Source organism: Colletotrichum tamarilloi (genome assembly GCF_030869305.1).
Source record: "Colletotrichum tamarilloi strain Tom-12 chromosome Unknown Scaffold_6.1, whole genome shotgun sequence".
Lineage (NCBI taxonomy): Eukaryota > Fungi > Ascomycota > Sordariomycetes > Glomerellales > Glomerellaceae > Colletotrichum > Colletotrichum tamarilloi.
This window is the reverse complement of record NW_026849389.1, coordinates 839,925-862,300: the sequence shown is the minus strand read 5'-3', so window position 1 is coordinate 862,300 and position 22,376 is coordinate 839,925. Positions and strand designations below refer to the sequence as shown.

At 54.4% G+C, this 22,376-nt stretch overlaps 6 protein-coding genes across 6 annotated transcripts; 3 read left to right on the top strand and 3 right to left on the bottom strand.

The window, feature by feature from the left end:
• Window positions 1-131: 131 nt before the first annotated feature.
• Window positions 132-860, bottom strand: CTAM01_02814 (uncharacterized protein; the record flags this gene model as incomplete). Its single annotated transcript, XM_060518852.1, has 1 exon — window positions 132-860. One exon carries the CDS (start codon window positions 858-860, stop codon window positions 132-134), a length of 729 nt encoding a protein of 242 aa, XP_060386655.1.
• Window positions 861-3,521: 2,661 nt separating this feature from the next.
• On the top strand, window positions 3,522-4,871 carry CTAM01_02813 (SET domain-containing protein 5; the record flags this gene model as incomplete). Its single annotated transcript, XM_060518851.1, has 2 exons — window positions 3,522-3,837; window positions 4,006-4,871. 2 exons carry the CDS (start codon window positions 3,522-3,524, stop codon window positions 4,869-4,871), a joined length of 1,182 nt encoding a protein of 393 aa, XP_060386654.1.
• Window positions 4,872-5,653: 782 nt separating this feature from the next.
• CTAM01_02812 (ABC transporter) lies at window positions 5,654-8,172 on the top strand (the record flags this gene model as incomplete). The annotated part of the gene is made up of 5 exons (XM_060518850.1): window positions 5,654-5,743; window positions 5,810-5,996; window positions 6,066-6,290; window positions 6,347-6,539; window positions 6,615-8,172. 5 exons carry the CDS (start codon window positions 5,654-5,656, stop codon window positions 8,170-8,172), a joined length of 2,253 nt encoding a protein of 750 aa, XP_060386653.1.
• A 3,365-nt stretch (window positions 8,173-11,537) lies between these two features.
• On the top strand, window positions 11,538-12,913 carry CTAM01_02811 (alpha-1,3-mannosyltransferase CMT1; the record flags this gene model as incomplete). Its single annotated transcript, XM_060518849.1, has 2 exons — window positions 11,538-11,676; window positions 11,730-12,913. 2 exons carry the CDS (start codon window positions 11,538-11,540, stop codon window positions 12,911-12,913), a joined length of 1,323 nt encoding a protein of 440 aa, XP_060386652.1.
• A 1,514-nt stretch (window positions 12,914-14,427) lies between these two features.
• CTAM01_02810 (uncharacterized protein) lies at window positions 14,428-15,319 on the bottom strand (the record flags this gene model as incomplete). The annotated part of the gene is made up of 2 exons (XM_060518848.1): window positions 14,428-14,969; window positions 15,031-15,319. The coding sequence occupies 2 exons, from the start codon at window positions 15,317-15,319 to the stop codon at window positions 14,428-14,430; spliced, it is 831 nt and encodes a 276-aa protein (XP_060386651.1).
• A 4,554-nt stretch (window positions 15,320-19,873) lies between these two features.
• On the bottom strand, window positions 19,874-21,464 carry CTAM01_02809 (glucose/galactose transporter; the record flags this gene model as incomplete). The annotated part of the gene is made up of 3 exons (XM_060518847.1): window positions 19,874-20,128; window positions 20,204-21,208; window positions 21,267-21,464. The coding sequence occupies 3 exons, from the start codon at window positions 21,462-21,464 to the stop codon at window positions 19,874-19,876; spliced, it is 1,458 nt and encodes a 485-aa protein (XP_060386650.1).
• Between the last annotated feature and the right edge of the window lie 912 nt (window positions 21,465-22,376).

The window sequence follows — 22,376 nt, the reverse complement described above, 5'->3', positions numbered from 1 at the left end:
ATGTGCTCCATTGTCAGTCGGAGAAGGCGCCAGCCCGCCAAGGTTCCTTTCCCATAACCCAACACCTCTCCCAGGCTGCAAGAGACACGAGCTCTACCGTTCAGCCTGAGGTGTGTGTGTGTGCGTGCTCCTTAACGGAAGCCCAACTGCTCCACATCCTTGCACTCAGCGGCGCCATATTTGTTATGGGTAGCCTCGTACCAGGCGGCTTGGACCATGCCGACGTTGCAGAAGGTGGAGGCGACGAAGTGCCAGATCAGTTCGCCCTTGTCGGTGCCCGCGCGGCAGGAAGCGTCCGAGGCGGCGAAGCAGCCACTGAAGCGTCTGAGGTTGCGCCAGAGATCGCCGCAGACCTTGGGGGCGTCGTCGACTCCCGAGTAGGCCTTGAGCGAGTAGGCGTGGAGGACGCGGCGTTTCATCTCCTGGTGCTGACAGAGTGCGCCCCCGTGCTGGACGAAGTCGTCGACTGAGGAGTCGGGGGCTTCGGGGGTTGCGATGTCTGTGTTGTTGACCTTGCCGTCGCCCTCTTTGATGGTGGGGACGCCTGCGTCGGTCTTGTCGTCGCCATCTTTGGTGGTGGGGACGTTTGTGTCGACCTTGCCGTCGCCCTCTTTTGCGATGGGGGGGACTGGTTTGGCCTTGGGGACATACTGTAGAGGGACGACCTTGTCTGTGTTGATCACACCGGCACCCTCTGGGATGAAGGCCTTGTCTTTTTCGCCAGCGCCAACATACTTGACGAGGTTGGGGATGCCTTCACTGACGACAGGTTTGTCTCGGCGGACGTTGCCAGCAGGAGCAGCGTCAGCGCCGAAGAAGACGGCGGCAGCGAGAACGATGAGGGTAGCAGAGAACTGCATCTTGACGATTGAAGTTGGGTTGCTTGTGTATGTGTAATTGGGTTGTAAGTTGGTTGGGTAGTTGTATGTAAGTGGTTGAGTTGACTTCTTGACAAGATGCAGTGATGAGAGTGGTATGTAAGATGGATGGAGGATGAATAGAAAAGAGAAATTGTAGGAGGAAAAAGGCCAAAACTTATAGGCTTCTGGAAGATCGAGGCCGTCACGGTGTCTGCATTCGCGAGTCTATTCCGACTCTTCGTGCCCTAACGTGCTCAACCTAAGGCTCAACCTGTGGGATTGATGGATGCCAAAGGAGGTTTTTTCACCATGTGCGCATGTTCCTGGGCGGCCCGTTGCACCGAAATTTCGGCATCAAGGTTGAGAGCCATGGCCTCCGTTCGGAATAAACACGACTGTTAGAAACCTTGACGGAAGGTTAACCAGCGGTGCGGGTATGTCTGTCAGCCTTGAGGATGTAAGGCCAAGGGCCCTTTCTCCGGTCTCTATTGAAATCTATCGGAGTCAAGCCTATAGTTTCAACGGAGATTGCCACAAGACTGAGGAGGCGTCTGGTCCAGATTTCTGGCTAGCCTGAAAAGGCCTCGCTGAGCATAGAGGTATGAGCAGCAGAAAAGCTTGAGCCATAGCAGTTGAGAGTATAGGTTTCATGGAAATAGAGAGAACGAACGTTGGCTATCTCCTCGTGCAAATAAACTCTCTGGCAGCGTTCTGTAACGAGCCACGCAATTATCCATAAACTTCTCCCTGCTGCTCAAACTATACTAGGTAGAGCGAGTAACCAGGTAGATTGATACATCGCAGCTCCAAACTTGCAGAACCAATGGCTTCATTGGTTACTTGGCCTGGAAGGTCTACCACGATATACTTGAAAGCAGTGGGTTCGAGATAGGGCGTACAATGGATAGAACTTCAAACATCACTACACCACCGGACATCTTTTTAGTAGAACAACGACGCGCAGTTTCAACGACGTAGGAGATATCTCGTAGGTGGTTGTGCAGCCATTCGCTGGCCACTACACATGATAATGTTAAAGCCTCAAATTCCTACGTTTGACCGATAACATCAAAAGCAGTGTCCGACTCAGCAACTTCATCTACAATACTGAAAAGGCGACTCCACGTACCATTCTCCCATTGTTCACAGGTAAGTCGCTCTCGCCACTCCATGTAGACCTAGTTTGCGTCCGGAGCAGCGTGCCACAGCAGTTTGAATATGGACGTTACCATTGTAGTTCTGGGTATTATCTTAGGACTAAGAATACCGTGAGAATATAAGTCTATGGAGGTAGTAATCGAATCCATAAGCTCTGGACTTTTACATCGTCGTTCCCGAACTAGGTATCTTATGAGAGCCGGAACTCTTTGCTAGGCTTGAGGGGTATAAGACGAGCCCTGATATCGGCCGATCAATTTCCGCGTCTTTTCCAAGTACGCCTACTTTATCTTCGTAAGAAATAACGATACCCGATGAAGAAATAGGTTCGGTGAAGGGTGTTGGTGAGCAACGACACGCCAGTGTGCACGACCATTATCAAGGAAATGGAGCTTGCTCTTATCGGAGAATATAATATCATACAGAAACATGGCGACCCTCTTAGGTAAGCGTCAGGCCTCTCGACGCATGGTCTGTGGCGGACGCACCTCTAGCCCTGGCGGTCACGATTGCGGCTCCGGATTCCGGGGAGTGGGGTTTGCCCGGCGCCGGGAAAGGCGCCGGAGGAGACCGGCCCCGCCTTCTCGAGAGCTTGCAAGATGTTCGACCCGAGTCGCATACTTAGACAACCGAATCTGAACCCTTGATTGCATCATGTGTAAGTGCAATAACTCGAGGAGCGCTTGTCCCTTCTATTCACATGCCTTTCGGTGATATCACAGGGTCTCGCGACCAGTGAAAGAACTGCTACGACGTTACTTCAATTCACGCCCGCCGTCTAGCTGGAAAGGCACAACGAGATTTTCCAAGACTGAATGGCCAGCTTTCAGTTTTATTTCGCGGCTTCGTATCGCTGAAGCAGGAATAGGAGAGGTTTGGAAGTCAGGACCCCCCCCCCCCTCCCCCCGGTGAGGCCTGCCCTGACAGATGAAACAACTGATGCCCCTGACAGACGTCCCCTCAACCACAAGGCTGGGAAGGAATTTTTCTCTATATCTAGAACTCGTTTTCCATTTCATTATCGAACGACAAAAACTCATAAGTGAAATGGGCATGCAACCACAAATATCTGTCAGAATGTTCTATTTTTGCGTTTTGTTCTGCTATTGAAAATTTAGAGGGGGGCAGGGGAACGGAATTATCCAGCAAGCGCTGCTCGTTTCAGCAACGGCCCCTTGAACGCCACGAACCTGGCATTGACACGATCCTGCGACGGCAGATCTGTTTCGACTCTTTTGCTCTTGTCCCTGTAACGTCAAGCCCCAAATGAAGGAACAGAAGTGTCAGACGCACAGCACGGCGCATATTGGCCGTGAGCACTCCGTACAGATTACAGCTCCATACCGAGAAAAAAGGGCCAAAACACCAAAACACCACGACGTAAAATCATCTACACGTTCAAGTCCCTTTCATCTGAACTTCGGCGTGGCGTGCGCGTGTTCATCCCCTCTCCCACCGAAGCCGCGCACATACTGCAAACATCCAAATCAATAGCCCCAAATCATGAGATCATCTAATATCGCCGTGTGGCTATCAATCGCAGCCGGTGCGCTCGCATGCGACGGCGGGCACGACGACATCAGCGCCCTTGACACCGGCCTGGTAGCGACAGACAACAATGACGCGCAGCAGCAGCAGCAGCTTCAAGATCGCATATGCGCCTCTAACCCGTTGACTTTTGCATCGTTGCAGAGCACCATTAAGAAGAACGACACATCACCGTACAGCGTCCTTGACACGGCAGACGAACCCTTTATTGATGAGGGCGTACCTGAGGGACTTGGTGACTCGGAAGAAGCGCGGATCCGTTATGGAACGAGTAGGTCCTTCTTTACATATCACATCACCGTTCACCTTACCTCACTCATAACCTCACTTCGCCCATGACCTCACCTCACTTCACTTCATCTCACAACATAACCTCACTCATAAACTCACCTCACCTCACTCACCCTCACACCGGCTCACTCACTAACTCAACCACCAGATCTCAAATCACCATCCGGCCTCTGGCAAGTCCGCCCCTCCCCAGGAAAAGGCCTCGGCATCTTCGCCCTCGCCCCCATCCCCCGCGGCACCGTGATCATAGACGAAACCCCCCTCTTCACAATCAACCCCGGCGCCCTCACCCCGGGCCAAGGCTTCGCCTTCGCCGCCATCGCAGCCCTCGTCGACGAAGCTTTCGCCCAACTCAACGCCTCCAGCCGCACAGCCTACCTCTCCTGCCCAGCGCATCGCGACCTGGGGGGCGCAGACGACGGCATCAGCAGGGAAGCCCTCATCTTCCGCACAAACGGCTTCACCATGTCCTCTGGCGAGATCGGCATCTTCCCGCACATTGCGAAACTCAACCACGCGTGCCGCCCCAACGCGGGGTCCGCCTCGGTCGGCGGGCGGAGGGTGATTTGGGCGGGTAGGGATATCGCGCCGGGCGAGGAGGTGACGATCACGTACGCGCCGCTGGTGCAGGATACGGACAGCCGGCGGGCGAGGCTCGCGCAGTGGGGGTTCACGTGTGATTGTCAGGCGTGCGAGGCGCGGGACGACGACGGCAAGAGGATCGAGATGAAGAGGTTGATGGGGCTTATCGAGCGGGAACTCGGGAGCGATGCGTTTGGCGGAGACGTGTTGCCCGACGCGGAGCGGCTCGTGAAGCTTGTTGGGGAGGTCGGGTTGGTGGATTACCTGGGTAAAGCGTACAAGTATGCTTCGTACGCGGCGTCGAGGTCGGGTAAGTTTGGGGCGGCGAGGAAGTGGGCGAGGAAGGAGTTGAAGATTCACGAGATTGCTGATGAGGAGTCGGAGTATGCGAGGGAGACGAGGGCGTTTTTGGCGTCGCTTCCGTTGTTGTGAAGGGGCGATTGTGGGGGACAGTTTACGAAGATTTTCATCAGTGGTTGCCGGCTGACCTCTCTCGGAACCGAGTCAAGGTCGGCATGGAAAAGGGGGTTGCGAGTCGGTCCAGTCCCCGCGGTTGAGTCACCCCGGCCGGTCGTGACGCGGCCGAAAACCGTAACCGGGGGATGGAAGGGAGGGGGCGGACCACTCCGCAGACTTGGCTATCCGTACGGATACCGCTCCCCCCTCCTTTTGGGGGGAGTGGATCCCCCGCAGATCCGACCGGGCGTCTCAAAAGGGCTCCGTCCAGTGTTCGGCGTGAGTCACTCTGTGCGGAGGGGTGGTTGAGAACACACCAACGCAAGCTGGGAAGCCAGACCAACTCACCTGAACCGCGACTCCAAGTCACTTCGAGGTGAAGGCGAGAGGGGTACGTACCGCGCAGTTCCTTCAGGTTTGCAGGGAAAAGGTACAACGCCACCAAGCTAGACGAGCTTATTCTCCAGCGCCATGGTATTTCAATCTGTGAGATGCTTGGGAAGCAGATGCGAGCACCGATAGGACAAGCACCTTAATTAGGTATTCTTGGCGCAGGCCAGAGAACCGAACAAGAATCAAAATATAATGTGAAGAATGCCCCAAGCACCTCAAATTCGAGGCACGGCATCGAATTCAATCATCTTTGTTCGGCGGTTTTCGCTTTGATTATCCATCCCTTCGCGATCAATCCTTTCTTTATTTGAGTTCAATCAACTGTCCGACCCGAGGAAGAGGGGGGGAAAAAAAAGGTCACAGCAATGACGTCGATGGCGTCCGAGTCCGTGGCCACGATCCTCTGCACCAGCAAACAGACGCGCTTCAACATCCAGACAGCAGATTATCGAGAAGTAATTTTTCCTTCATAACTTACCTAAAGTAAGCGTACAGACTAGCTGACAAAAAGTCTCGTATAGCTAGAAATTGATGGTCTCAACATCACCGTCACCTCGGCACGTAAACCCGGTGGTAGTGGTAGTGGTGGTGCCAAGGGCAAGTCCAAAGCCCGGAGCGAGGGGACCGAGATCCTGGTCGACGCCAAGCTGCGTCTGAAGGCCGGCCAACGATACGCCCTCGTCGGAAGAAATGGTTCAGGCAAATCGAGTAAGTACATACCGAAAGAGGCCGCGAGACCAAACTTTCGAACTCCAAATGATTGACACGACGTTCAAGCGCTTCTCAAAGCCATTGCTGAGAAGTTAATCCCCGGCATACCCGAGGCAACTCGGATATCTCTTCTCCAGCAAACGAGCATCAGTGATACCGACTCGGACGTGCGCCCCGAAGACAACGACTCGACTTCTCCAGTAGATGGCCCCGCTGGAAGCAGCCGTACTGTGTTGGAGCACGTTATCGAACAGGCGACTGCGCGGTCAGATGTCGAACAGGAAATCAGAGGTGTGCCTGACATAGTCGTTGTATCTTCTCCATCGACCCAGAACTAACGTTCGTAGCTCTGTCCGATGGCATCAATAGTGCAGACTCCCTCGGCCCCGTGCGCGCCATTCGCGCTCTCCGTCATGAAAGAAACCAAAAGCATCTCTTCCAAGTCGACAAGAATGCAAGGCTGCGTAGCGGAGACCGCGGCCTGGCAGCACGCAAGGCTTTGAAGGCCTTTGAGAAAAAGGTCGCCGAGTCTCAGTCACTGTACGTTTTTTTAGATTTTATTTTGCTCCTTTCCCATCCAATTCCGTGCGTGGGTGATACTGACCCAAAAGCCAGGGTCGACCAGCCGCAAGATGAGATATCGGCCGAAACCATGAAGAGCGAGACGCAAGAGGCATTAGAGATGCTCGCAGATCTCCAACTACAAGTTGAGCCGTCGAAAGTTGCCGAGACGGAGTCCAAAGCCAAGCGCATCCTGACCGGCCTGGGGTTCTCCGAGGCATACATGTCAAAACCCGTCACCAGCTTATCTGGCGGGTGGCGGATGCGCACGGCGCTCTGCATATCGCTGCTCCAGGAGACCGACATCCTCATCTTGGACGAGCCGACAAACTTCCTTGACCTACTTGGCATCATCTGGCTTCAGCGGTATCTGGGGTCCCTCCAAGACATGGATGATGCCCCTACGCTCATCCTCGTGTCGCACGACAGAGACTTCATCACCATTTGCAGTGATCTTCTCATCCTGAAGGAAAAGGGGTTGACGTACTTCCACGGCGACCTTCCGACATACGAGGCATCGCAGTCGGAGCGGAAACTCTGGTTGACAAAGATGAAGGATGCTCAAGACAAGCAAAAGGCTCATATCCAGCAAAGCATATCCAACAACATCAAGGCAGGCAAAGCCAGTGATGACCAGAACAAGCTGCGGCAGGCCAAGTCCCGTCAAAAGAAGCTCGACGATCGATGGGGCCTTACAGTCAGTGCTAAAGGCGGCCGCTTCAAGCTGAATCGCGACCTTGTTGGCTATCACTTGACAGCCCGCGAGGATATAGACGTCTTCCAAGATGAACGGCCCGTAAGCTTCGTCTTGCCGGAACCTCTAGATCTCCGATTCCCGGGGCCTCTCATATCGGTAGAGAATGCGACATTCCGTTATCCGACTAGGGTCAAGACGAAGCTAGCGGCGCCAACAGTGTTGCAGGATATAAACCTGTCTGTTCACATGGGTGATCGAATTGGCATCCTCGGGTTGAACGGTGCCGGGAAGTCGACTTTGGTCAAACTTCTAGTCGACGAGACGAAGCCCACGTCAGGGACAGTGACAACGCACCCACGGCTGAAGCTGGGATACTATTCGCAGCATGCCGTCGATGTTCTGCAAGAGAAGGGCCAAGGCGACCCCACATTGACGGCGTTGTCGATGCTCATGGAGGAAGTAGCCGGGGAATTGGATGAGGGGCAAGTCCGTGGCGTTCTGGGCAGCCTCGGTCTGCCTGGTCGCATTGCTTCCGATGTACCTCTTGGGAAGCTATCAGGAGGGCAGCTTGTGCGATGCGAGCTCGCACGTCTCTTATGGCGGAGACCACACTGTCTCATCCTCGATGAAGTTACCACTCACCTCGACTACGAGACTGTGACTGCTATGCGTGGAGCACTCAGAGACTGGGAGGGCGCAGTGGTGCTCGTCAGTCACGATCGGTGGTTCGTGCGCGGAGCAGTTGAGGGTCTCGCCGAGGACTCTGACAGCGAAGAGGATGAAGATGAAAAGGGGGTACCTAGACGACGGCTTGTGTACAAGTTAAGACAAGGGAACATGACGCGCCTACAGAGCGGCGTGACCGAATTCGAGGAGAGCGTTGCGAAGAGGGTGACGAAACTGCTCAGTCTGTAGAGGGTAACAAACTGCCTAGGCCCACCATGGCTCGGCCAAAATCTAGGACGGTGCCCAAAGTCCCAGCTACTCAGGAAATTGCAATGAAATATGATTGCGTAGGAAGATGGCGCATTGGTACCGAATTCCAATACACTAGAAACCGGTGTCCAAGGCAGAAGAATACTGGACCAGTCAATTGGACTGGCGAGTCAGGCTTGATCCGCCCGGTATACGTGTAGTTCGTCGTACATGTGGGGGTTCCGGAATCCGCGCGTCGAGTAGGTACAATTGCCTAGTGTCTCGATCCAGCTCAAGTTTCTTTAGCTTCATTCGCATGAAGTATCTGGCTTTCCAATCTGACGATGCTGAAAGCCGAAGACTCGACGAGTCTGAAAAACAGTCCGACCGCAATAGAACACCTGTGAAGACTTTTAGAGAGTGTTCAAAGATGAGGCCGTTGCGTATTCACAGCGTGAAACGCATAGGCCAGTAAAGGTACAAAGTTTTTGCTAGAGAGCCAATACAGAACAGCGCTATTTTCGGACATGTTGGTCGATTGATTGCCGCTGCGCCGGCCCGTCCAGTCGGGTCGGGATAGCGGCCGCGGCGAAATTGGCGCGGTGCCTCAACGTCAACCCTCGACTATTTTTTATTTTGTTTTTGGAAGTAGGACTGCCCCGCTGCCGCCTAGGCTGTCAAAAGAATTTGAGGTGAGGCACGTCCTCACTCTCGACTGTTGAAGACGGCTAGTTTCAGCAGGACTAGCCAAGCCAAGCCGGCCAATGGCTTTGCTGGGAAACTCGACATGAATGCGAGTTCGTCAGAAAAAGCGTGGACGAAAGCCGATCGGTGTCGCGTCGATGGCTGGTTAATGCCGCCTGGTTGTTCGGCAGACTGGAGACAAGGGTTAGGTGGTATGGAGAGAAGGTATTGTGGTTGTATGACAAGGAATGTCATGACACTTGCCGGCTACCTGTGCCAGGCTGCAGCATTTTTCTTCTTCTTACTGGACAGGATCAGTAGCTTGGAGGCCCCATGAAGGAGAAAAGCTGCTTGCAATCCTCTGCAAAAACTTCCAGCTGCAACCTCGGGAGATTGTGGGCGGGAGGATCGGCACCATCAGCCGTGGTCGATCCCGGAAAGAAGTCAAATGTACGGAGTATATACTGCGGTATAACATTGAACAGGAGGGTGCATTGCTGACGCACTGCTGCATTGGCGGAGAGAGAACTCCAGGTCTGGCCCTTGCGAAGAGGCACAGACGGACGGAAACAATTGTGTTTGACTGGACCAGTGCCTCTTGGTGATCCGATGTTTGATTGGGTTGAGTTTGTATGCGCAGCGTGTCTGAGACCTCGTCGCGCATCTTGTTTGCGGATGTGTCAAGAGCACGAGCGAAACAGCTGAGAGATTCTTACGCAGTATACTCGGTACTCCCACCGGTAGCCGTAGCCCGTGGCAGCCGTAATTACTGCATATACTGAAATGTAATGGCACTGTCCAAACTCCAAATTAACATTGTACCTTTCCGGGGGCCGATGCGTGTCTTAGGGGCTTGGCCGGGCGATGCTGCCGCTAGACCGGGCGACTCCAGAAAGCAGGGTAAGCCACAATGAGCTAGTTAGCTTTCCTGGTTGGCTAACTTTGGTCATCTGGGGTTACACTGGGGGGTTTTTGCACCTCAGAGACGGGGGTTCTAACTTCTGGAACAGTGGCCATGATGATGTTGTCCTCAGAACCAATTTGGAGATCACAACATCCCCGTCGTGAATGCCGTCGATTGTTCTCATTGTTTGTTTGATGAGGTATCCGGACTAAGGTAAACTGTAAGGTACTTGGGCTGCGAGCAAGAGAGAGGCAGAGGGTGAAACAAGCTGTGACGGGGCGTGGAACTCTCACTCAGGAACCGTGTGTACGGAGTATTCGCCGTGCCTTAACAGAGAACGCATTCCTGCCACATAACTCCGGCCTCGGAACAACGACCGTGGCAAGGCACAGCGCAGCATGAGCGTCGCAGAGTAACAACAAGGCATTGCCATACTCCATACGTTGCGGTGAGACCGAATGAGCAGAATTACACGGATAGGAAAGAAGAAACAAAAGAAAAAAGATGAAGTGGGCAGAGTATCCGTACCTGGCATGGTGCCATTGAAGGATTCGCATGTGGGCACTTGACAGGTTATTATCAAATTGCAACGACGGAACTGGGTCCGTTCCCTCCTTACCCGCCCTGGCTCGTGGAGATCTTTTCGAGGGTCACATAGTGCGATGTGCATCCGGGTAGGGCGAGCCCAGTCTGAGTTTCCCATTATTGCCTTGGGATGTACCCTTTTGGCCACAGATGCCCCAAGACGGTACGGGTATCCGCAGCTACGTGTGCGGTGTGAGGCGCATCCTGCCAAGTTGACACATACCAGACACAGCCAGGAACACCACTTGGCCCGCCCCAAGGAGGAGCCAGGAGTCTCTCTTCCTTCTTGGTTATTAAGTTTCCAGAGTCAAGACTCCGCCTTCTTTCTCTGTGCGTGCGTAAGGTAAGGAAGGCACCTACCTACCTTACCTTAAGGGCCAACGAGTGCGTGCTGTCCAACATAAACTAAAGCAGATGCTCCCCCGTCCCATCAGCATCAAGGTATTCACGTTACTTTTGACCTCCATCTCACCTATTCTCTCTCCTTACCGCTCGATGCCTTTTGCGTTCCCCCTTTCTCAACCAAGATCCTAGTTGGTCCCGACTCTTGGATCGCTGCGCCTCGCATCGCTCGGGCTCCGTCTCTTCTCCTAAACACCTTTTATAACGGAGCTCGGCGGGAACTGCTGGTCTCTCACAGGCTTCAGCTGCACTCGCCATTCCCGGCCATGTGAGCTGTCTTGCTCTTGGGTCACGACCACGCCGAACTCTATAATCCCAACAGTAGTCCTTTCTGTTTTTTTTTGGGGGGTTTTTTTTTTGGCCCTCATGCCATAACCTTTTCTTCTTCCTGCAGGGTCGCCGAGAGTTCCGATCAAGAAACAGAAAGAAACGAACTGTCGGGAGGTTTCGAGTTCGACTCGCCTTCCAGATCGCCTTTGCTTTAGCTTTCGTCAGTGCTCCTGCCCACCGGGACCTGATATGAACTATTAGCCACCCTCCTCCCACCCTCATCCATTTCTCAGGTTACCGATCTTGGCATCTTCTCTTTTACTGCATTAGAGTCATCAACCTGCATATTCGCTCGATCCAGTCTCGTTGGCGTACGCTCATAGTTCCCTTGGCATCGTTCGCCAAAACTGCTATTGCTGCTATATTCGAAGAAGACCCGCATGCCATCGCCGCACGTCAGGCAGCCAAACTTGATTCAGCACATTGTGACTTCGTCGAGCGACCACTGTACATACACACGATGATTGCGAACTTTCATAACCCTAGGCGGCTTCGGACGCCCTTCATCGCCATCATCGTTTTCATTCTCATCACCGGATTCTTCTTGCTCTTCCACCAGCCGCTAGTCCAATACTTTGTAATTCCTTGGACAGCAGAACGTAAGTCTAGCCTATGGCCCTTTTGCCACCCCGGTGTACTGATTTGGGTTCAGAATATGGCGGCAGTTGGATGAACGACTCATCGCCAAACTGGGTTCAGCCAGCTCTCTACGAAGGTCGACCAGACAAGTTTGGCGAAGCAAGTCAATACGTGCAGGCAATTCTAGACCCCAAAAATGGTGGCTTTCCCATTGTCAACTGCCCTGCGACAAATGTTACTCGCTACGAAGTTCTGCGGCCTACCATGAACATGGATAAGAGGCACTACTTCTTTGCTCTCGATTTGCGACAGGTTAGAGATCTCCTGCCCCAGTTGATAGGAGCTGTTCTGGAAGCCATGAACGTCATTGGGCCGGAGAACTGCGCCCTTTCCATTGTTGAGGGTATCTCCACCGATGGTACATACGAGACGCTATACCGCCTTAAATCACACCTCGACCAGATGGGAGTTTCTTATCACCTACAGACAAGCAGCATTGATTCCCACAGTGGCGATCGTATCGGCAAGCTCGCCAAGCTGAGGAATCTGGCGTTGGAACCCATGATGGCAGATGCGGATGCCTACGACCCGAAGGCGACGATTATCTTCCTCAACGACGTTGCTGCATGCACCGAGGATATTTTAGAGTTGGCGTACCAGAAGCAAACGCAGGGAGCCGATATGACTTGCGCGATGGACTACCACTTCCTCCGATTTGCGCCGCATAATGGAGAACCCTCGTTCTACGATTCGTGGATCTCTCGCGCCATCAACGGCGACACCTTTTTGCCGATTCCCGACAGAACACCCAAGGGAGAACAATGGAGCGATGTGGCGAACATGTTTTGGAACCACCCGTACTCCCAGGATCGATACCTCAGCCGTAAGCCACTGCAGGTGTTTGCGTGCTGGAATGGAGGCGTTGCGGTGACTGGAGAGCCCTTTCTGAAGAAGCAGATTGATTTCCGGAGGTCATATCAAGGGGAGTGCCATACCGGCGAGCCAACACTGCTGTGCAAGGATTTGTGGAAGCTGGGTCACGGCAAAATCGCCGTCGTGCCGAGCGTCAGCTTTGCATATAATGTGAAAGACGGACGACAAATCAAAGAAGAGAGGGGGTTTGCTTCGGCTTGGACCATTAATGAGAACAACGGGGAGCCTCCAAAGATCAACTGGCAAGAGGAGCCGCCAGCGATGGTCAAGTGTATGCCGACGTTCAGGAACCAGTTCTGGCGGCCCTGGAATGAAGGACTTTGAAGGAACCCAGCTCGAGGCGCTATAGGAGGAGAAGTGGTGGAATTTTCATTGTAGAGAGCATCAACCATGATACCCGGTAGCATAGTGTTTTGGGATAGCAGGCGCTAATATCAACTATTTTTGAACTTTGCATCTCCGTATCCGACGACACCTCTGAATATTGATGTGATAGGTTTCCAAGCATTTTTCTCATGGTATATATGACACGGTTGCTCATTTGCGTAGAGTCTAGTCCAAAGTCGTCAAAGGGCTGCGGCCGTTGATCGGAAAGCCACAACAAATAGTAGCTACCAAGCCGTGGTCCCATCGGTCCCATCGGTTCCGTCCCCCCCCTTGCGTCGGGACGCCGTTGCATGCTGCATGCGAACCACATCTCAAGGTCCCAAAGGCCGAACACAAGCGCCAACCACACACGACGGATCCGGGGGAATGGAGGGGGGGGGGGGCGGGGGGGCGCGTATTTGTAAAGTAATGTAGGTAGGGACATATAAGCCGGCACTCCACACCCCCCCCCCCCCCGTCATTTCAATTCCCGGGGTCCGGCCGATTGAGAAATTCAATTCACCCCCCGCCGGCTCCGGTACCGAAACCTCGGGCCCGGCCCCCTACCAGCCCGGCCGGCCGGCGGCGGCGTTGACCTCAACTTTCAACCGGGCCTCGCTATCGGGAAGTGGCACAACCAGGCTCTGTGTTGCTAGGTACCTACTGGTATCGGAACGGGGAGATGGAGCGAATAACGCAAACAGCGCCGCCGCCGCCGGCACCGATTTCCACGGCCCCGAGTCGTCGGCCGGATCTCCTCTTTCCAACACAGCGCGGTTTGAAAAGAGGGGGGGGAAGGGGGGAGGTTATCGAATTTTGCTACGCAACCTACAGGCTTTTGGCAAACCATGTCGCACGGCGTAGATAGCGTACGTAGACATTCTCCAAAAAAAGACACTTCGAGAGCAAGTCAAGGGATAGAAAGGCAAGTCAGTTGCGTGCAATGCTGTGATGTTATTGTGTTGTCCCAGAAGGATATTAAGGTTTATGATACTTTTTTTCGGGTCTTTCATCGAGCTCGGGATATTATATGCGTCTCCCAAGCTCGCCCAAAATGGAAAAAAGGGGGGGAATCGTAAGTACAGGGTGAACAACGCAAAGTAAGGCACGCTGTTCACAAAACACAAAAACAGGATATAAGGCGCTGATCGAGTACAAATCTCCAAACCATCCATCTTTTTCTTTCGTCTCTCCAGGAACACCATCGCAAAAAAACACATCAAAGGTTCATCAAGCCGCTCCGTACATATCAAGTAGATCAGGGGAATCATAAGCATCAGCAAAAAATTCCGGCCAACATTAAACATCCCAACAGAGCACGTGGATCCACTGCCTTCCGCCGGCTGCTTTCGTTTTCATCATACTCGTGACACATGGCACACTGACGCTGGTATTGACAGATGAGATTGCTTGAGGCAGCATATTAGAGTCAATGCCAGGTCAGCGCTTCCAATTGGGCCAGTCGTAAAGAATTAGAGCAGCGCAGCGACGAAGGCGGCACCGAGGAGGACCGCCATGCCGGCGGGCCCGTTGCTGCTTCCGGCGTTTTGGTTGGGGGCGGATGCCGAGGTGGTCGCCGCCGAGGGGAGGACGGTACTCCTCGCGCTGGAGCGAGTCGATGTCGTGGCCAGGGTGGTGCCGTTGCTGGAGGCGAAGGCTGTGCTGGTACCGGCGCTGGGAACAAAGGTAGATGAGACCTCGGTGGTCACCTCGGTAGTGCTGGGCACTGCAGACGTGGAGGGGGCGAGGGTGGACGAAGGGGCGGGAGTGCTGGAAGTGGTGACGACGACGGAAGACGTGGTGGTGGGCGGCGCCGGCGTTGAGCTGGTGGTCGGGGGAGGGGTGGTCTTGCTGGTGGTGGGAGGAACGGAAGTGCTCGCGACGACGGGTGGGTCAGAGGTGAGGCCGCTAACGCCGTGCTTTGCGGCGCAGTCGGCGAGGTTCATGCCGTTGGGGCAGCAGGTCGTGTCGCTGTTGCTGCCGTGGGTGCAGTAGAAAGATGACAAGCAGGAGTCTGGTGGAAGGTGTTAGTATTCAGGATGCAGGCTGTAGTAGAAGAACTAAAGTCGACTCACTTCCGGTGGTGGTTGAGCAGCAAGTCTCGCCGGCGGCCGGGTTGAAGCAGTGGACGGCCTGGTCGGTGGACTTGCATTGCTCATAGCCGGTTCCGCAAGCCTCAGCGCAGGTGTTACCACCCTTGTTGCAGACTTCGTCGGCGGGCTGGTAACCGTCGTCGGCACGGCGCATGAGACCCAAATCTCTTCCGGCGGTGATGCTGCGCTTGAAGACCTTGGTCTGCTGTTGCGCGAAAGCCTGGGCGGCGAAGGCCACGAAGGCCACAGAGGCGAGTGAGCGGATATGCATTGCGATAGAGTATTTGCCGGGGGGTTCAGTGGTGGTTGAAAATGGTTCGATCGGGTAGTCGGTTGATTGGAGTCTTTCCTGGAAATTTCCGGAGGACAGTAGACTCAATGGTGGTCGTATGTTGAGAGTGAGCGCAAAGTCGACGCGGAACGAGTGAATCGACGACGAACAACGAGAGTATCGACGGAGCGAGAGAGAGACAAGTACTCTGGACGTGGGATCGTGACGGGAAGGTGTAAAAGAGTGACTGGGCTGGAGGAGCCTGACCTAAAAGCGAGCGACGATGCAAAGAGCGTTGCGGGAGAAAGACAGAGGCAGAGCGAGGGACGGCGAAAAGACTGGAGATGAAGTGGAGAGAAAGAGTGGGAGAGACTGGGAGTTGAGTCGCGAGACGGGGGGCAGTAGGACATGGGGATGAGTCGGCGACAGGCGAAGGGTGGCACGGGGCAGCCCTGGACTGGGATTGGGATTGGGAAAGCGTTACTAACACCAACACTAACACTACGGGCAACACTAACAGTCTGTCAATCCAACAGATGGACACCTAGACTGGGCGAGAGACAGAGAGAGACGGAGACAGAGATGATGGCTGATGGTTGTTCCCAAGTGCGCTCAGCACGGATTCGGAAGGATCCTCCTTTTAATTTCATTTGCCTGGACAGCAACCACTTGGAGTCGCTTGGCCGACAGGGCCAGCCACGATGACCCCGGCTTGGAGGGGAGCGCGCTTCCATTCGGATCAGAGGCTTTCCAGAGCAGCCAGTGGCCGGCGGTCGCTTGCTTGGTCGGTGAACAGACCGTGCCTGGGGTTGTTGATGCTAGCCAGCATCGGCAGCCCCCAATGGATCATGTTGGGCAAAGAGTGGACGCGGTTGTGGTTGACTGGTGGTGTAGCGGCCTGCCACTGTTCCCACCAGGTTGATTCCTACTCCTGTTTGGAAGTGTTTGGAGAGGGTGGCACTGGCCCTCGTGCGGCGTCTCAAGTGGACGGCAATGAGAAGAAAAAGGGGATGAACTGGTGGTCGTTTATGCGCCCAAAGTATTTCGTACCTTTAGTTTCTTCTCTCTCGGCGCAAACTTGGTGACAACGCAGTATTCTCACGACCTCAACCCAGCCTCGCTGACCGCCACTGTCAAGTGTCAACAGCAACAACAACAAGTCCGTCCACTCGTACGAATACAGACTCCAGTTGCAGCGGTCCCTCTCCGATGCCTCCACGATTCCACCGAGCGAGGGTGCCGGGGGCCCTGGAAGGTGGGAGAGGAGGCCCTGGAGCCTTTGAGAAAGAAACGGGCAAACGTGACCGCCCCCAGAAGCAGAGAAGCAGCAGGGAGGCTTGTCGCGTCGACGGGGGGCATTTAGAGGGGCGAGGTCAGACAGACACTGGCAGGGAGAGACAATCCAGTTCCAGTACCCAGAAAAAGAGAGAGAAACGACAAAAGTCGCGATGAGACCAGAAGGGGAAAGACCAACGGCTGGAAATCTGCGCCTGGGAAATGAGACAGGTGGCGCGCGCCAGCCAATCTTTCTTTCCAGGAGATTTCCAACGTGCGCCTTCCTCACCTCAGAGTCGCACAAGTTTTTCCCCCCTTCCTGCCAATTGAGCTGACCCATTCCTTTTTCGGTGGATCCCCGCGGCTGCCCCTGTTCATCCAGTCCCGAAAAAGCTAGTGCCACCATCGGGTACCTTGCAGCGGCCAACCCAGACGTGCATCATCCGCCAATCGTCTGGATGAGATTCTCTTAGTCACCCCAGCCATTGTCCCACTCACGTGCACTATTCCACTCTCCAGTACATACGTATCGGCTGCGAACCTCTCTGTCTCTGTCTCTGTCTCTGTCCTATCTCTGCCTCTGAGAAAGGCGGCAACGCCCTCCTTCCTCTTTCTCGTCTTTCTTGGCCCCCACCAGCTCGGCCATCTGACGAACCATCGGACGCCGTTTCAGGTGGCGTCCCGGTGCTGATTCGCCCGTTCGCTTAGGTTAACTCTTTTTCTCAACAAGCATCACCTTTAAACGTAGGTACTTTCTTAGCCGCGGCAAAGAGAGTTATCAGGAATGTACTCCGTACATCGTGTACGGATACAATGGGCAGTGGGCAAATGAGAAGATGGCTCTATGCACCTAGGGATCTGGAAATTGCAACATGACGTTGCCTTTGCCAGGTTTCCCCATCCTTGGATCCCCCCCAAAGTCCAACCCAATCCCTTTTTTGCAATTCACTCTCCCTTAAGGGAAAGCGCCGCCGATTATCATCACGTCCAATTTCGTGGTCATCCAGAAACGGTCAATCTAATGTACCAACGGACCACAAGTTCACGATCCGTGGCACATTACCCCCAGAGTCCAGAGCACCAGCGATCACGGAAACCATACCCCGTACACCACCACACCAGGAATTAGCACGGTCGATAGCCGCCGGATGGCCTCGAGTCCGGCTCAAACCCAAAACTGTGGCCGGCCTTTTCGAATCTGTCGCTGGCCTACTAAGGTAACGCGACGTGATATGCGTGACGACGCTAAGCTTCAACGTCTCGTCGTGTTTCCAAATTATCGGATTATTACTTTTTTTTTCTGAGCTGCGTATGCGCCCATTTCCAAGGTAGAGCGCGGAAACAAAAATTGGCCAGAAGCATGCTGTAGCAGATGGACAAGTCTCAAACACAATTTCCTTCTAACATTATTCGCTCGTCGACACCGTGGGCTCAAGACTCACCTGAATCCCAAGGACGAGGCGTTTCTCGAGAAAAGGGAACCAAAAAGGGGTCCAGCGCGAATTTGACTCAAACTCAATCGGACATTGGACGATGGTGCTATCGGACTCACACGAACAGACGTACGCCGCAGCCTATCTTTGGTAAACCGGACAGCTTTGACTGTGTCATTGGCTGTGCGCATTATTGACACATCGCTGTTGAAGCTGCTGCAAGAAGGCGAGCCGAAGCTTGGGTTGTTGCTTTCGATGCGAGAACTCTTTGGCGCTGTCGACTGTTTTTCGGGCAAGCGAGTGGGAAAGCAGAGGGGGTTGTATCCGTAGCCGAGGCGATCCTGAGCCGTCGATCATCCTGACATCTTTTGAGAGGGAGGCGAATGCTTCGTTGCAAGCTTTGGTCGCTGAAGCTCCTGGAACCGGTATGTTATGACTGTGTCTTCGCGTCGTTTGTTGGCCATTGCGATCCGAGTTTCCGAGCTCGCCGGGCCCAGATTCTTTTTTTTTGCCATTGAAGCCATTCGCAACTAGCATGACTGCTCCGCCAGCGCCAAGATATTTCTTGTGAGGTACTGAAGTCTGAGGCTCTGCTAGCAGTCAGCTCACTTACACCATATGGAAGGCGCATCTCGAGTTGATACTTCACAAGTATCCTGTTCCATTCTGATGCTATCGGTAGCAGACTTGATGTGTTTCGTAGCATCGGCATACCCTCGACCTCACATATCAAGGCCGGTCTGGAATTGAAGGCTGGAGGCAACGAGTCATGTGACGAGGGACTCACATGGCATGTAAAGTGTCACGCAGAGAAGAGCAACCGATTTACATACAGGTGACTTGATCACATGACCGCAAAGGAGTAATCCTTCACTTTGGATAACAAACACCCATCTAACTACAATGAACCAAGCAACGGAAGGAGGAGGAGGACCTCGGGCGGGAGACTTGACCATGCTAGAACACTCACTCTACCTATCATCCAACCCATACATAGTATGGCAGATGTTGGCATATCATACGTAGGTGATACAACTGCTAATCTCGTGGGGGGGGAAAGCTAGAGTTACCAGAAACCAAAAGAGGTCATCCCCCCCCCCCCCCCGCGGGGGCTGAACTGAGGGGCTACATCTCTGGTGCTCAAGCTGGGACTCGAACCTCGAACCTGGTGTAGGCTAAGCCGGTTGAACAGGCTCGCCCGTAGCCATCCCGCCAAACGGCAGTTTTGACCTGACCTCGCAAGCCTGCTGAGGCGCCTGCTGCTGTTGGTGACGGGAATGGACTTGAGGGGGGGTATATAGGCTTCCTTCCTCAGGGTTGTCATTCATCTAAAGGTTGAGGCCCATCAAGATACTCAGCCTACAGTGCCCTTGGGGAGACGAGGATTCGTGGTGAATATCGGCCGATTCCTTGCCCTTTTTTAATCAGGACAGAGGAGGGAGGAGAGATTGGGCTGGTAGACTCCTCCTCAACCGTGAACCATGGCGTGAATCATGATTAAGCTGATTTTCCGATATAGCGAGGAAACAGCGATGAGAAGACTACACCTGTCTCTCCTCGACTTCAGACTGATATCCGGATAACAGTTCCTAAATTCCCAAACCCTCATCTAGAAACACATATCACAAGCCATGGAGGCGCGGTATTCACCAATATCGAAAGAGACAACAGTGTGAAAGTAGGAGAAACTTTGATTAAAGGTACGGGTATATACAAGTTCTCTTCTATCTGTCATGACCGATGTGTTTCTTTTTTATTATCTACACCAAATTCGTTTCATTCATTTCATCCAGGGGTAAAGATTCAAGAGGATGGGGTGGGTATTGAGGAGAGGAGGAAAAGGCTTTTATGACTCCAAGTGCTTGGAGGCGGCCTTGTCGCCGTAGGCGTCGTCTCTGGCCGGGTCGCCAATGACGCCGTGCTCGTCCGTGTTTCCAATCTTTGAGGCGCTGAAGCTGTCGAGGTCCTTCTTCCAGACGGTGTTGAGGAAGATGGGGTAGGCGAGGGAGACGACGAAGCCGGCGAGGGGCACGACCATGGAGATGTGGTATCCCTTGGTGTCGGCGACGAGACCAGTGAGACTGGGGAAGAGGGCACCACCCTATGGAAGGAATTAGCACCAATGTCTTGTGGAGGAGTACCAGAAGCGGTGGATGACGGGATGGAAAAAACTTACACAAACGGATGCGACGATCCAGGAGCTACCGCGCTTGGTGTGTCTGCCGAGACCACGGATGGCGGTGGTGAAGATGGTGGGGAAGATGCACGACTCGAAGAAGAGCACAATGGAGAGCATGGCGATGCCGCCCTCGCCCTTGATGCCGATGGCCAAGGCGATGAAGATCATGATGCCCGTCATGAAGACCATGAGGACGAGACGGGGCTTGATGACCATCATGAGCCCGGCGGCGGCGAAGCGACCGATGGCGAAGAGACCCTGGCCGATGGCGTAGCGGTCGCTGGCCTCGGAGTGGGTCAGGCCTGCGGACTCGACGGCGTAGGAGATGAACTGGGAGGCGACGGCGACCTGGGCGCCGACGTAGCAGAACTGGGCGGCGACACCGAAGAAGAGGCGGTACTGCTTGCGGAGGGGCTTGTCGTCGTGGCCCTCCTCGCCGGCGACCATCTCGGCCTGGAGGGCCATGTCGCTGTCGGTGATCTCGGGGAGCGGGACGACGAAGAAGACGACGGCGAGGAGGAAGACGAAGGCGGCGATGCCGAGGTAGGTCCACTGCACCTTGGACAGGTCATTGGGCTCGGTGTGGGAGAAGAAGACGCGGGCGGCGAGGAGAGGGGCGATGACGGAGCCGACGGCCTGGAAGGACTGGGAGAGCTCGAGACGGAACTCGGAGAGGCGGGGCGGGCCGCAGGTGGCGATGAAGGGGTTGGCGGAGGTCTCGAGGGTGGAGAGGCCGGATCCGACGATGAAGAGGGAGCCGCAGAAGCCGGGGAAGGAGCGGTAGACGGCGGAGGGCCAGAACATGAGGGCGCCGACGCCGTAGATGCAGAGGCCGGTGATGAAGGTCCAGCGGTAGCCGAACTTGCGGACGATCCAGCCCGAGTAGGTCAGGGGACCGATGAAGTAGGCGCCGAAGTAGGCGCCCTGGAGACCGCCGGCCTTTGCGGCGGTGATGTTGAGGGCGATTTGGAACTTTGAGTTGAGGACGTCGAGGAGGCCGTACTGGGAATGAGCGTGTCAGTATGTGGATATTTGACGTCAAAAAGGACTATTGACTTACAGCGAAACCCCAGAGGAAGAAGAGGACGGTGACCAAGGTGATGGGCACGATGGACTGCTTGACGGTCAGGGCCGACGCGCCGGTCAAGCCCTTGTTGGAGACGTTCTTGCGGTGCTGTTGCGCCGTCGCCTCGGCCGTGCTGGGCCGGCGCTGCTCGAGGACCTCATTGACATCTGGCTCCTGTCTCTTGCCGAACATTGTGGCGGATGTGGTGATCGGAGTCGGGAAGTGTTGGACGGTTGTAGGTAGAGTGGGAGGAGAAGGATGGAGAGAGAAAAGAGAGATGAGGATGAGGTGATATATAGATGAGACGAGAAATCGCTCAGAAAACCCCCGCTAGATATGCGAGTGTATATGTTTGAGAGTGAGAAGAGTCAGATGCTTTACTGCTCAGGAAGTTCCCTGCTGGCTGATGGAGAAATTCTTCTTCCTTCATCTCGGTGCGGCTTGTCGCATTCATATATACTCATGAAGTCCCCGGCCGGGGTGTGTGAGTGTGAGTGAGCCCCCCCCAGACCCAAGGGCCCATGGGGTTACGACGCGACCACGATGATGCGGAGAACTAGCCGGAGCTAGAGAGAATATGGGAAATCTCCAACTCGGCGAAACCGTCGTGCCCAGCATCCACGCCACTTGGCTGGAGGGGGGCACCATAGGCCGTAGACTGAGCGACTAGGCCTGGCTGGATCCGACGTCGTGGTTAAGGTGGAGTTTTTCCCTGGTCCGAACTAGTCGCGTACGACTCTCACCTCGACTCTCTCTTCGCCTTTGGGGCCTACTACGGAATGTTCCCAACGTTGGCACGTTTTCCCAGGCGCACTACTGAGCAACCCAAGTCTACTGTACTCTGTATAGTGCAGGCAACCTTCACAGCATGCGAGAAGGGGGGTGAGATCCACACCACCCTGACGGCAGAGATCTCGCTCAAACACCAGAACAAGCTTCATCGATCAACTCGGTAGTCTCTGTGCTTAGTAGAAAAGCCACTGCCATCGAATGTGTGGCCGGGCTAGGTAGCTAAAGCAAGTGATGGTGCTGATCAACACAGCTAAACTTCGGAGCGCACGAACCCTCGAGTGCTCCAGCCTCCCTTAGAGACAAACTGACAAC